Raw genomic sequence first — 13,889 nt, 5'->3', positions numbered from 1 at the left:
TATCATGGACACGGTATTTTGACACTATTTTTTTTAATTACCATTTAAAATTATCCTTCATTATTATTATTATTTTTTAAATATAAAAATTAACTTTTGTTAAAACTATTTAATGTTTATATAAGTTATTAAATGATCATTAAATCAAATGGTTTAAATAACTTTTTTTTTTCCTTATATCATTTGTGGCTCAAACGGAAAATTCATGTGAAAGTTTAATATTGATCGGCGGTTGAAATAACATAGTGTTTTGTAAATTTGGAATCTTCGGGTACGAATCCAGATCCGAATCTGTCGTTGATAATAAGAAAATTGAATAACGTACATAATAAAAGAATAGATTCATGGATTTATTATGTTAAAGTTTCGAGATTCGAAGTGATGTTTATAATTCATTGATAGCATTTTAGAAAGGACTCAAGATATCTAATAATGCTTATTACTCAAGCATTTTAAATAATACTAAAAACAAAATGTGCTTGTTATTTACACTTTTCTTTTTTCTTTATACTCTGAGAAAATATTGAAGTAAATTTGTATGCTTTTATTTTATCTTTTATGGTAACTTCAGATGTGTGACATCTATTTAGTATTGGTTCGAGATCAACTGAAAATTATATCGGTCAAAATTTGGTTTTCATATAGTTTAAAAATAATCTATTATTTCAAATAATAATGAATTGTGTTAAACAATTTTAAAAACCTCACTTTTGTAAATAATTGATTATGTTTAATAATAATCAATAGTATTAATTTTATGAAGAACATAATAATTAATTATATTCATACATAATAAATTATATTCATTACGATCGTTTCATACTTTTCGAAAAAGAAATTCTTATTCATTTTTAAAAGAGATATTCCAGTGACATACATTATATATATCTTGTTTAAAAAAGAAGTGCTTAAGATTTATCAACCGGTCGTAGTGTTTCCAAAGTGAAAACACAAAAATAATTTTAATCATTCATTCAACCAATCATTTTTAAGTTTTAGTGGAGTTCTAAACAAAACATACATACAATTTGGAAATTTCTAACAATTTGGAAATTTCTATTTGCTTTAACTGATATTTTTCTTTCAAAATTAGGTCATTTTGAAACAAAATTATATTCTTCATTTCACGTATCGAGAACTGAGTTTCATTAACAAATTTAGCCAGAAGGTAAAACAAAATCAAGTTAGTGTTAAATATGTTTTTGGTCTATTAACTTTTAATGAAAATTGTAATTCGTTCCTCTTCGAAACTTGGATCCAATTTAGTCCTTCAACTTTAGAAATGTGTAGATTTAGTTCTTTTAATTAAATTTTGTTGAGTTTATTTAACATTTTAAACACATTTTTTAGCTAATATTAAGCTATCATGGAAGAGGAATTGTGTGAAATGGTGTAAACAACTCAAATGATATCATGAAACATGTTCCAAAAGTCAAATGAACTTAACAATTGGATTTAAAGGACTAAATTCACGCATTTCTGAAGTTGAAAAACTAAATTGGATGAAAGTTTCGAAGAGGAACTAATTTCAATTTTCATTGAAAGTTAAGAGACCAAAAACATATTTAACAAATCAATTTAATATTATGGATTGAATTTTTTTTTCCATTTATATACTATTATTTGATGTAGAAATCGAGAAAAATCTAAATGCATATTACATGATAAACTTAAAATCTTAATTAGGATGAATTATGATGCTTTTAATATTACGATGATGAGTTTAAATATAACTTCATCTTACAAAACAAACACTCAAGATTTCCTTCACTTAACTTTTGTTATTTAATTTTATTAGTCAATATGAGATCTACATGCGCTTGTGATCTTTCTGTAATAAGTCTTGCCTCCTTCTTAAAAAAAAAACATCATTATTGCAAGTCATATATAAACTATAAACTACAAAAAAGAGAAAAAAGACATTATTATTTGATCATAGTCTATCTGCGAGGTTCATTAAATAACTGATTATTCCTATTCTCCTCAAACTTTTGATGATACTTTCTAAAACAGATTCCTCAACTTATTGCAACAACTAATTTTCTAAAGCTTTATGTAAGTATTCATAGAAAGAAGACATATGATACCAATATTTCTTAAAAACAAATCTTTATCATAAGTTTTATATACTACTAAAAATTCTGATATTATATGAGATTTTTTTTTTTGAAAATTTGTTAAAAAAATTTACAAGAAAATACTTTTTCCTATTACTTTTTCTAAGAATCTTAATTGGTTGGTAATTTCTTTGTGGGTAATTATTTTCTACAAGATTATAAAATTTGTAAGTATTTCCTACAAAATTTGTTGTGAAAAGTGTTCTATACAAAATATTTTGTAAAAAAATTGGTAGCAATTTTCTACTTCATAACAAAATTTATAATTATTTTTAAAAAAAATCAAAAACAAATTAGCAGGAAATATGAGTTTTTTTAGTAGTGGTATTAGTTTTCAATTAAACCTTTAAACTTAAACTTCGTAAATTTTAAATTTGGTTGGAAAAAAATATAATAATAAATCTCCAATGATTAGAACTATTAAAATGGTTTGGAATCCGCGAGTCAATCTGACCCACCATAGATTCGGGCCGAGTTTGGTTGAAAATTGTTTACAAATTTTAATACAGGTTAATTTTTTACCTGACCCACCTAGAATCCGACTCACCTGGGTTAAACCCGTGGTGAGCCGAGGTGGCTCACCAATCTGTAAATAAAGAATTATACAAGTATTTTTATTATATTATTGGGCTTTACATTTGAGTCGAGTTAGGTTATTGTTTTAACCAACACATTGGTATTTTTGTGATTTTGGTTTGTAGTTGGAGTTTAACATCATTTTGGATTGCATTTGGATTATATTGAAGTTTATTTAGATTTTAATTATAACTATAATTTAGTTTTTTTTATATTGAAGAAAGAAAAAATTGTACCTTTTTTAGTTAAGTGAGTTAGTGAGCTAACCCGTTTAACCCATCAATCCGTGATGAGCCTGATCGAGTTCAATCTTTTTGACTCGCTAATAAGTGAGTCAGGTTGAATTGACTTACTAAATAATTAATTCATGATAAATCGAGTCAGATTATCTATTTTAACAACCCTACGAATTATTATGACTATAAAATGTGTTAAGGAATACAGCTTAAGTTAATGGGTGAGCAGCACACATGTACCAATAAGAAGAAACAACTATATGTCAGTATCATTATGAAATAAAGAAAGTTTCCTTTGGATCTGTGAAATAGTTGACTTAACATAATTTAAATATTCTTTCAAGCTCAGTGATTGCAGCACCTCCTCTCACATATTATTTGCTTCTTTCTCGTAAGTTTACATCGGTAATATATAGAAACGGACAAAAACAAAAATCATTTATATTTTTTCAACATGTCAAGTTATATTAATCACTGTTTTTATTACAAAAAGAAAAACAGAAAACAAACAACATAACAGTTACATCATCCAATAAAAAAAATTAAAAGATAATTACTTAGAAAATATAAAATTTGAATAGTCAATAAAATAAAAAATTGTAATACAAAACTTCATTAAAAATACTCGAATATATAAAACTTTGTAACTTCATTAAATCTTATTTTAATCAATGTAAAAGACATCTACTGTAAAATGAATTATTTTTAGTTACTTAATTAATAAATGTAAAATATGTAATTAAAATTTTATAGGGTATTTGTATGTTGCTTTCTGAACTAAGATAATTTAATTAAATAATTGAATGTAAAAAATTATTTTGCATTGCAACGTGGTCATGCTAAGATGAAACCGTTAGGTTGTAGTAGGTTCGAGATGTCACAAGTCTATTCTCGTACATATCCAATTTAGGCATCACTTTCAAACAATTTAACGAAAAATATTATGAAATATTTCTAATGAGCACGCATCCTATTATTCGTTTCAGAGTATTTTAGCTCCGTTTTTAAAAAGATATCTCAGAAAATAGAGGAAGATAAGAGTATTTAAATTTTCCTCAATTTCTAAACGATATGAGATTTATTGGATGTACCAGAACACTAATATTAACTAGTATTATTGATCAATGGAAATCAAGAAATAATAGTTGTAAGCATCTCATTTAAAATTATATAAGCTAAAAAATCCAAATAATTAATTCCATGATTCAGTAGAAAAAAAAAAACCCATGTGGTACGTGACTTTACGTTATCATTTAGTAAATTCATCTGTGTATTTATAATTATACATGGATAATTAATTTATTACTGAATTTAGGAAGAGAAAAAAACATAGAGAATTGGGTATGGTAAATCATAATAAGAAATATTAAAAACAATAGGTATTAATAGATTTGATAACCCAGTCTCATAATTACTATACAAAGGCCTTTTTTTTCTAACACGAATTCTCCAAATTCATTGAATTAGAAGTTAATTTTATTTGTGGTACTGAAACTCAACAAGTTTTCCACTTTCTAGAAATGGAATACAAATACATCAATTATATGTACACAAAATATAAAGGAAGAAAAAATTTGCTATAAACAAATTGTATCCTTCGCAAACTGTAGTATGCTAATTGATATTTAATTCTTATGCACTCCTATTCTTTCTAGTAAACCTTTATAGTAGGAGTATAAGTTGAGAATATGAGTATAAGTTGAGAGTTTTAAAAATAAAAAATTTGAATAATATATAATAAAAAAGAAAAAAACCTCATAATATTGGTTCTTAAAATTTCATATTAAAAATGATATGTGAGTGATGGTCTATACTTTTAATATATCTTCTAGAAAAATTCGAACAACGAATCTCTTTGGATTGTGCACTATTTGGACATTAAAAGGAGTTTCTAGAACCCCTATTTTCTTATATCAGAAAAGTTCCTCTATTTTCTTATCATTATTATTATAACCTACTTCTTTGTTTAATAAATTAGGCTTAATTTGACTTTCTTTCCATTTAAAGAAATCTTTGTCGTACTTGTCCGATCCTTAAAATAGTGGAATTAACTGTTTGTACACAACATCGGTTGAAAGTAATAATTTTTTCTATATTTTTTTATGAGATCCTAACGAGCTTGATCTATTAGAGCAGGGTGTGTTTATGTGAAAAATTCATATACTTTAGTTTATATTTTAAGTTCGTAGAGATAACATGTCAAGATGACATGAGACTTTCAAGTGATAATCAATTTGGGTGATCGAAGAGAGTGGTGGATTTTCGGTCAATATTTTGTAGGTGTCAAAATTTTAGTTAAATTACTCTTTTGGTCCATTTTTCGTTCAAAAGTGTAAATTTGGCCCTTTAGTGTTTTTTAGTTTCAATTTGGTTCCAATTTTAAAGAAATTGATGCAATTTGATCTTTTTCATTAAATTTCTTGAAGTAGAGTAATAATTTTTCATTAAAAATTGATACTAGGATTATGTTAATTACACCAACAAAGCAAACCATAATTATTCAAAACTTCAATTTTGATGAAAAAACCTTGGTCTGATTCAAGAAATTTAACGAAAAAAAGACAAAATTGTATCATGTTTTCACTCCCTTAACTTTCAATGAATTAGTCAATTTTAAAACTTTGGACCAATTTAATCATTCATATTTTGAAATAGGTAAATTTAGTCATTTTAATCAAATTTTATTAAGTTTATTTGATATTTCAAGCGCATTTCATAATAGTATTTGACTTAACATTAAAGTAAAAGTGTGTCAAACAATATAAACAACTCAAATACAATTCTGAAATGCGTACGTAACATCAAATAAACCTAACAAAATTTGATTAAAATGGCTAACATATTTCGAAAGATGAAAGACTAAATTGGTCCAAATTTTTGAAATAGATTAATTCCAAAATTCACTAAAAGTTAAGAGACCAAAAACATATTTAACCGTATTTTAAAACATAATTAATATACATATATAAAATTATATATATATATATATATCCTAAATATTTATAACAATTATAATATATTTATATTATTTCAGAGATGAAAAAAGTTTCATTAAGACTAAAAATTTAACATCAGAACCAACGTAAACATAACCAAATCTTATATCTTACAGGTCAATAGAATCTACAGTAAAGATAGCTCACCCAACACTCAACTATAAATTTAACATCATCCCTTTTGTCGCCTTTTCCACATGTTCGATCCTTTACATTAATGTCTAACTACTATGCCACGTGGTCTTCTCAACACCACCACTCTGCTTCTTTTAAAATCTCACTCTCAGGCTCAGTTAACACAGCACAACTTCAACACTCACCTCAGAGCACACGAACATAATTCAGAATGAGCACCGGCGCTGGCAAAGTAGCGTGTGTTACCGGCGCTTCCGGTTACATCGCTTCCTGGCTCGTCAAGTTTCTTCTCCAACGCGGTTACACTGTTAAGGCCACTGTTCGCGACCCAAGTATCTCTTCTTTTTCTTCTATGATTTTGCTTCTATGGCTGATTATTTATTCTTGTCATCAACCTAAGAATGAAAGTGAGACAAATATTAATATCCACAACACAACTCATACATGATTGGTGATGCAGGTAATCCCAAGAAGGTAGATCATTTGGTTAACCTTGATGGTGCGAAGGAGAGATTGCAACTCTTCAAAGCCGATCTTCTAGAAGAAGGTTCCTTTGACTCTGCCGTTCAAGGTTGTCATGCTGTGTTTCACACTGCATCTCCCTTTTTTTTTGGTGCCAAGGACCCGGAGGTTTGTTTGTTTGGTTTGCAGTGGGATTTGTGCATTTGTTTTATGTGTGGATTATACATGATATTATGTGTTTCAGGCTGAGTTGTTGGATCCAGCTGTGAAGGGGACTCTGAATGTTCTGAAATCGTGTTTGAAGTCGGCGACTCTGAAACGCGTGGTTGTAACTTCTTCTGTTGCCGCAGTTGCATGCAACGACAGGCCTAAAACCCCTGATGTTGTGCTTGACGAGACTTGGTTTTCCGACCCAGAGTTCTGTATTAGAAATGAGGTATGTGAATTTTACTCTAATAACCTTTCATTGCATGCTTTGATAAGCTTTGGCTGAAAATAAAGTTCACGTACTTCAATGAAACTATTTTGTTTTGACTCAAGCAAATTTTACCAAGCTAGTTATAATGAGATCGAAAAACTGTTCACGTAACTTCGTTATATGCTAGTAAATATAGTTGCTGTATGTTTAACATCGAAAATGTTTTATATGTTAAACATAAAAAAAATCATTTACATATTTATTTATATGTTTATTTTTCTTTGAATTTTGTATGTTGTACTTTTATTGCTATTATTATCTTATTTTTAAAGAAAATAATATTTTGACTACTAAATTTTAACAATTTTTTTTTACAATATGAGGTATCATCTTTTAAGTGGTTTTGAAACATTGAGAATGAGAAAATGAAAAAATGAAAAAAATGAAAACTCTTAAAAGATGCCACCTAAGTTTATAAGAGAAAATTGTCAAAATTTAGTAGTCAAAAAATTATTTTTCTATTTTTAATACTTATTTTATTGTATTAATCAACGATAAAATCAATGTCCTAAGTTCGACTCTTAGCAATATAATTGTTAAGGGAGATCGTTGCATATACGATCAATGGTCAAGTGTTAGGTGAATCAAATGATAATTGAATTGCTAGATTTACGGAGAGTGTGTTCAATCCAACATTATACTATATCTGTTTATGCTCTCTTACATTGCATTGGGGAAAATTAATATTAAGAGTGAGAAAAAAAAATTCTAATTGTAAAATCCAATATATAATGCTCGGATATATTTAAATATACTTATCTAAAATTCAAATTCATAATTAAAGTCTATTTAAACGAGTTAATCTTAAATTCAAATTCAAATTTTTTTAATTTTCATTCAATCCATTTAATTACATTCAGAATAAATATGAATTGGATATTTTTTTGGACTAACATGTGATAATTCGTTAAGTAGTGTTAACATCAATTTAATAGAATGAATTACACCGGTTCTATTTAAAAAAGGACTCAATTGAGTAAAGAAAAAGTATAGGAAACGAATAAATTATAGACCTAAATATAGAAACTAAAATACTAATTAAGCCTTTACTTTCAAGTCTATTTAAATGAATTTATCTCAAATCCAAATTCATAGTTTTGGATTTTAAGTTCAAACCTTTTAATTGGATATAGATAAGATTGAATAAGTTTTTGGATTTTTAATATTCAAATCAAAGGTGTGTTCAAGTTGGTCTAGGTTAGATGTCAATCTAAGTTAGTTTGGGCCAAAAGTTGAGTTAAGTTGACTTGAGACGGCTTCGTGGCCAAGTTAACCAACCCAGGTTGGGCCTAATTGGTTTAGACATAAGTTTAGCTAGGTCGACCCGAGCCTAGCTAAAGTTGAGTCAGCTAGGCCAAGGTCAAGTCAAGTCAGCCTTGTACCAACTCGAGTTAAGATGGCTAGGCCAAGATTAAGTCAAGTTGATCCCGAAACTAGGTTGAAAAGTGCCAACTTGGACCTAGGTCGGGCTGAGTTGGTATGATCCTGTACTAGTTAGTCTGCTCGAACCTTGGTTGATCTGAGTCACCATGGCCTTAGTCGAGCCAAATCCACCAGAGTCAAACTAATTTTGTCTCGACCCAAATCAAGTCGTATCAACTTTGAACCATGTCAAGCTGAGAGCACCCTGATCCCATGTTCAACCTAGTTAGCTTAGGCCTAGGTTGAGCTAAGTTGGCAAGAACTCATGTTGAGCTGACTCGGTCCAGGCCCACATTTAGCCAATTCAGTCTAGGTCCATGTCTATCAAAGTTGGCATGAGACCAGGTTGAGTTGAGTCTAATCAAACCCAGGTTGTGCCAAATTGACCTTGACCTAAGTCGAGCCAAGTCCACCAAGATTGATGTGGGTGGGCTGAAGTCTAGTTCAATTGATCCAAACATTGATTTGGCTTAGGCTTAGGTCGAGTTGAGTTGGCAAGAACTTATGTTGAGCTGACTCGGATCAGGCCCATATCTAGCCGATTCAGTCTAGGTCCATGCCTATCAAAGTTGGCATAGGGCCAGGTTGATCTGAGCCTAATCAATTCCAAGTTATGTCGATTGACCTTGACCCAGGTTGAGTTAAGTCTACCAAGATTGAGGTGGGTGGGCTCAAGCAGAGTTCAATTGATCCAAACATTGATTGAGTTGAGTTGGCTTAAGCGTATGACTAGTTGAGTGAACCCGAACCAAGGTTTAGTCAAGTCGATATGAACTCAAGTCAAGTTAAGTCTATAGGAGTTAAGGTCGAGACTAGTTAGCCCGGTTGAAGTAGAGGCAAGTTAATCAAACTCAGGTTGAGCCGAGTCTACTTGGACCCAGGTTAAGCTGAGTTGACCTGATCAAGGCAAGTTGTCTGGGTCATTGGTTTAGCCAAGTCGGCTAGGCCTAAATCAATTTAAGATGGTCTGAAGCGAGGTAGGGGTGAGTCGGTTAGGTCTGAAGTCGAGACATGTTAGCTCGGTCTAAGGTTGAGATGACTAAGGTGCAGGTCAAGTTAAGTAGGCCCGAGCCCATCTAGCTAAGTCTGTCCAAGTGCAAGACTTGTGATGTTAGCTCGAACCTAAGTCTAGCTAAGTCAACCCTATCCTAGGTGAGTTAAGTTGGCTCAAGCCAAGGTCGAGGCTAGTTGAATCAAGTTAAGGTTGAGTCTAGACTACCTGGGCTCAAGTCAAGCTAAGTTAGTCTTGGTGTACCTAGGTGGAACTAAGTTGCTTGATCCCAAGTTGAGTCTTGTTAACCCATATCCAAGTCAAGTTGAGTCCATTTGAGTTTTGGTCCATCCTAGAGATGGCAAATAAACCTGCCCCCGTGGGTATTACCAGAACCCGTTCCCATTTTGACGAGGAATCCCCACATTGACTGAGTATGGGTATGGGTGTGGGGAATCCCCGACTTGTTCAATTGTGTATGTGGATGGGTATGAGGATGTATATATCTCTGCCATAATACTCATCCCCGTTTAAATTATTAAAATATTCATAATTAATTAAGTAACCATATATATATATATATATATATATATATATATATATATATATATATATATATATATATATACTTTCTATTTTTTATTTCTTCTAATTATTTGGTTTGTCATGAAACTCATTCACATCTCCATTATATTTTTCATCTTATCATAACCTTTATGTAGTTATGTTAAAAAGATGTATGTCAATTAAAAAAAAAATTATGTCTCACATTTGAATATTTCTATTATTTTTTAATATTTTTATTTATTTTATATTTTACTTTCACATGAGAATGTTTAATACTCTCAATTTAAGTATTTAATAGCACAAACCTTTCATTTACTAGGTAATATAAAAAAAAATTTACTTATTATTATTAATTTTTGTGTCATTTGAAGAACTCTTATGTTTCGCCAAAATAATTTTTGTTATTTCTCAACCATTGAGTATATATGTTGATATTTGAAAAATTTCCTTAGATCTCTAAGGTATTTTTCATCTTATCATGCCCTTAATTATACATTTATTTTTTCTTTGTGCGATTTCTTTCAATAGTCTCTCAAATTGTTTCTAAACATTTGTTAATTTTTTAATATTTTTATTTGTTATTTATTTTCATTATGTAGAATACAATTTCGATATATTTATCTAATTATTTTTTATTTTCTAAGTTATTATCAATCATACTGTAATTTTTTCACTATAATTGTATAAATAACTTTTATTTACTACAACATGAAAAACTAATGTAATTGTCATGAATATTTTTTTATCACCATCCAACATAATTGAAGTTGAAAAGATACAAGATCTATGTTAAAATTTTATTATTATGATTATTATTTGTTCTTTGTATCATTTTGATTAAGTGATGTATTATAACTTTTATTAGTGTATAAAAAAAAGATTCATTAGAATTTCAAAAATTGAAGTAAACAAACATTTAAAATATATTTTAATTTGAATATTTGTTTTCCTTTTATATTTTAAAAAATATTTTTAAATTTTATCAACTAGGTTTCATTAATGTTTGTAAATTTAATAAATGTTTTGGTTATCATAAAATTTTATTTGGTATTATAATCTAAAATGTAAACAATTATAATTTATTTTAAATTTTTATTATGATTATTATTTGTTCTTTGTATCATTTTGACCAAATGATGTATTATAATTTTTATTAGTGTATAAAAAAGAGATTCATTAGAATTTAAAAGTTTGAAGTAAACAAACATTTAAAATATATTTTAATTTGAATATTTGTTTTCCTTTTATATCTTTTAAAAAATATTTTTAAATTTTATTAACTATGTTTCATTAATATTTATAAATTTAATAAATGTTTTGGTTCTCATGAAATTTTATTTGGTACTATAATCTAAAATGTAAACAATTATAATTTATTTTAAAGTATTTGATATCGAAGAAACAAACATTCTTTTAATATTGAATATTTGATAATATTATGTCTTCTTTACCATAATTTTTTATTATTTTATAAAATTTAATTAAAATTAATGTTGAAGTAGTAAGAAAATGGGTATGGGTATGAGTATGGGTATGGGTATGGATACGAGATTATACCCGTTATTCGGTGGGGATGTGGATAGTACAAAAGTTTGATACCTTTAGGTTTGGGTATGAGGATGGAGATGAACTTTTTCTACGGAGATAAGTATGAGATAGCGAAATCCGTTCTCACTCCGTCTCGTTGCCATCTCTAGTCCAGACCTAAACTGAGGTTGAGTTCAGTCAGTTCAAATCCAAATTGAAACAAGTTGGCCATACCTAAGTCGAAACGAGTTGGCTTGAGATCATGTCTAGCCGAGTTGGGCCAATCTCATGTTGTAGCCGAAGTTGTACTTTTCTTAAAAAAAAAAACTAAACACCAACAATTATTTACTTATTATCGTGCCCATATGCACTACAAAACAAGTTGATCTGCTCCCACTTTGTTCATACGATATGAGATAATCTTATATGCAATAGAAAAATGGTACCAAAATTATAGTTATATTTATTCAAATATTAGCACGGAGTTATAAATTATGTTAGAATGTTGTTGACATTTGTTCCTATTTGGCATTTATGTTTTAGGGATGGTATGATCTTTCAAAGACTTTGGCCGAAGAGGCTGCGTGGAAATTTGCAAAAGAAAACAATATTGACTTGGTCACAATAAACCCAGCATTGGTTAGTGGACCTCTCTTGCAACCAGAGCTTAACACCAGTGCTGCTGCAGTTTTAAATTTTATTAATGGTAATTACTATTTCTATTACTTGCTTTGTCTGCATCGATCTTCATTACACCATGCAAGTTTTTGAAGTGAAACTTCTTAGATGATTGAAGAAACTGTTGCATTGCATGGCCTTGATACAGGTTCGCCAACGTTTAAAAACATAACTTTGGGATGGATCGACGTGAGAGATGTTGCAAATGCTCATATTCTAGCGTATGAGAATGCTTCAGCCAATGGAAGATATATTCTAGTTGAGAGAGTGATTCACCACTCACAAGCTGTGCAGATTTTACGTGATTTATACCCAACTTTGCCACTTCCAGATAAGTGAGTATACTTATTTTCATAATTTCAAGATTGCATAAGATTCATATTTTCTAATACCCTTTCACTCTTTCAACAATATTAATAGGTGTGTGGACGATAAGCCATATCCACCAGCATATCAGTTTTCGAAGGAAAGAGCAAGGAGTTTGGGACTTGAATTTACTCCTTTGGAAGTGAGCCTCAAGGATACTGTGGAAAGCTTGAGGGAAAAGGGGTTTGCCAAATTTTAAGGTGACACCCTTAAACAAATGTGGGAACCTTCTTTACTTGTTCTTTTGGCTTCTTATGCTCTTCCTTATGAGTAAGTTTATTGTAGAATAAGAATTATATCAGAACTGATAAGTACTGAAATAAGTCATTCTTGGTGTGGTTTGTACGAGTGATAATCAAGTTTCAAACATCTTTTACATTCACCATTATCCGTTTTCCTTATTCAAAATCAGTATCACAAAGGATCAGACGTACTTGATGTGTTGTCTTTTTGTATTGCTCATGTGGCTATTAGTGACACCCATATAAAGGAAGGGTGTTTTGATTGGTCATTGAACTACGCAATGACAATGTAGACACGATACGCTAAATACATTTCTATCAAAATCCTGCATAATGTCTATTAGATGTGTTAGGTTTTAAAGTTTGTTAGATGTGTTAGGTTTCAAAGGAGGAGTTTCATCGGAGAGAATAAATACTAATAAGACTTAAACCTAATCACATAAGATATTGACATCATTCTCAATTCAAAATCTTAAGATTATGAATTTATAGATCTTTAATTTTATATAATACTCTACTTTCTCATTTTTAATCGATGTAAGATTTAGAGTCATACTTAAATTCTTAAGAAGATGTTCTAAGCAAGTAATGTGCAGTTTTCGTATGCCTAATTTGCTGGCTATGTTGAGGTCTTAGATATAAGTAATGGGATACACAAATTATGAATAGTTGGTGTGCAAACTTTTACTTATTACTTCAATTACTTATGTGAGCATGCACTTTAGTACGTTGAGTGCTAATATCGTTACTCACAAAAGCGAAAATATATCCAATCAGTGGTACTTTAATTGTGATTGTTTTATATTGCTATTTTATCACAAGGGGTTGCCTGAAGCAATCAGGAGTAATTATTGTAACTCAAATCTTATACTACAAAAATATCTTTAAATCGTAACTAATTTTAAAGACAAAAAATAATTATTATTATAATAATTAATTTATAAATTAAGAATTATGTATTATTAAAATTATTATTATTAATAAAAAATTATAATTAATTTGTAAATTAGATTTTAAATTGGTTTATAATATTAATAAATAAAGTTTTTGTTACCAAATAAATTTTAAACACTATTTTTTTTATAGTCAAAATTTT

The 13,889-nt window shown here is 29.1% G+C and overlaps 1 protein-coding gene across 1 annotated transcript; it reads left to right on the top strand.

Annotated features, from left to right (window-relative positions):
- Nucleotides 1-6,204: 6,204 nt before the first annotated feature.
- On the top strand, nt 6,205-12,984 carry LOC114185510 (cinnamoyl-CoA reductase CAD2-like). The gene is made up of 6 exons (XM_028073271.2): nt 6,205-6,392; nt 6,521-6,690; nt 6,767-6,958; nt 12,051-12,213; nt 12,334-12,520; nt 12,606-12,984. The coding sequence occupies exons 1-6, from the start codon at nt 6,272-6,274 to the stop codon at nt 12,748-12,750; spliced, it is 978 nt and encodes a 325-aa protein (XP_027929072.1). The 5' UTR covers nt 6,205-6,271; the 3' UTR covers nt 12,751-12,984.
- Nucleotides 12,985-13,889: the final 905 nt, after the last annotated feature.

Source organism: Vigna unguiculata, chromosome 1 (genome assembly GCF_037176805.1).
Source record: "Vigna unguiculata cultivar grain cowpea cultivar isolate G323 ecotype 2 chromosome 1, ASM3717680v1, whole genome shotgun sequence".
Taxonomy (NCBI): Eukaryota; Viridiplantae; Streptophyta; class Magnoliopsida; order Fabales; family Fabaceae; genus Vigna; species Vigna unguiculata.
Note: the sequence above shows the minus strand (reverse complement) of the source record. Positions and strands in the feature narration are given on the sequence as shown.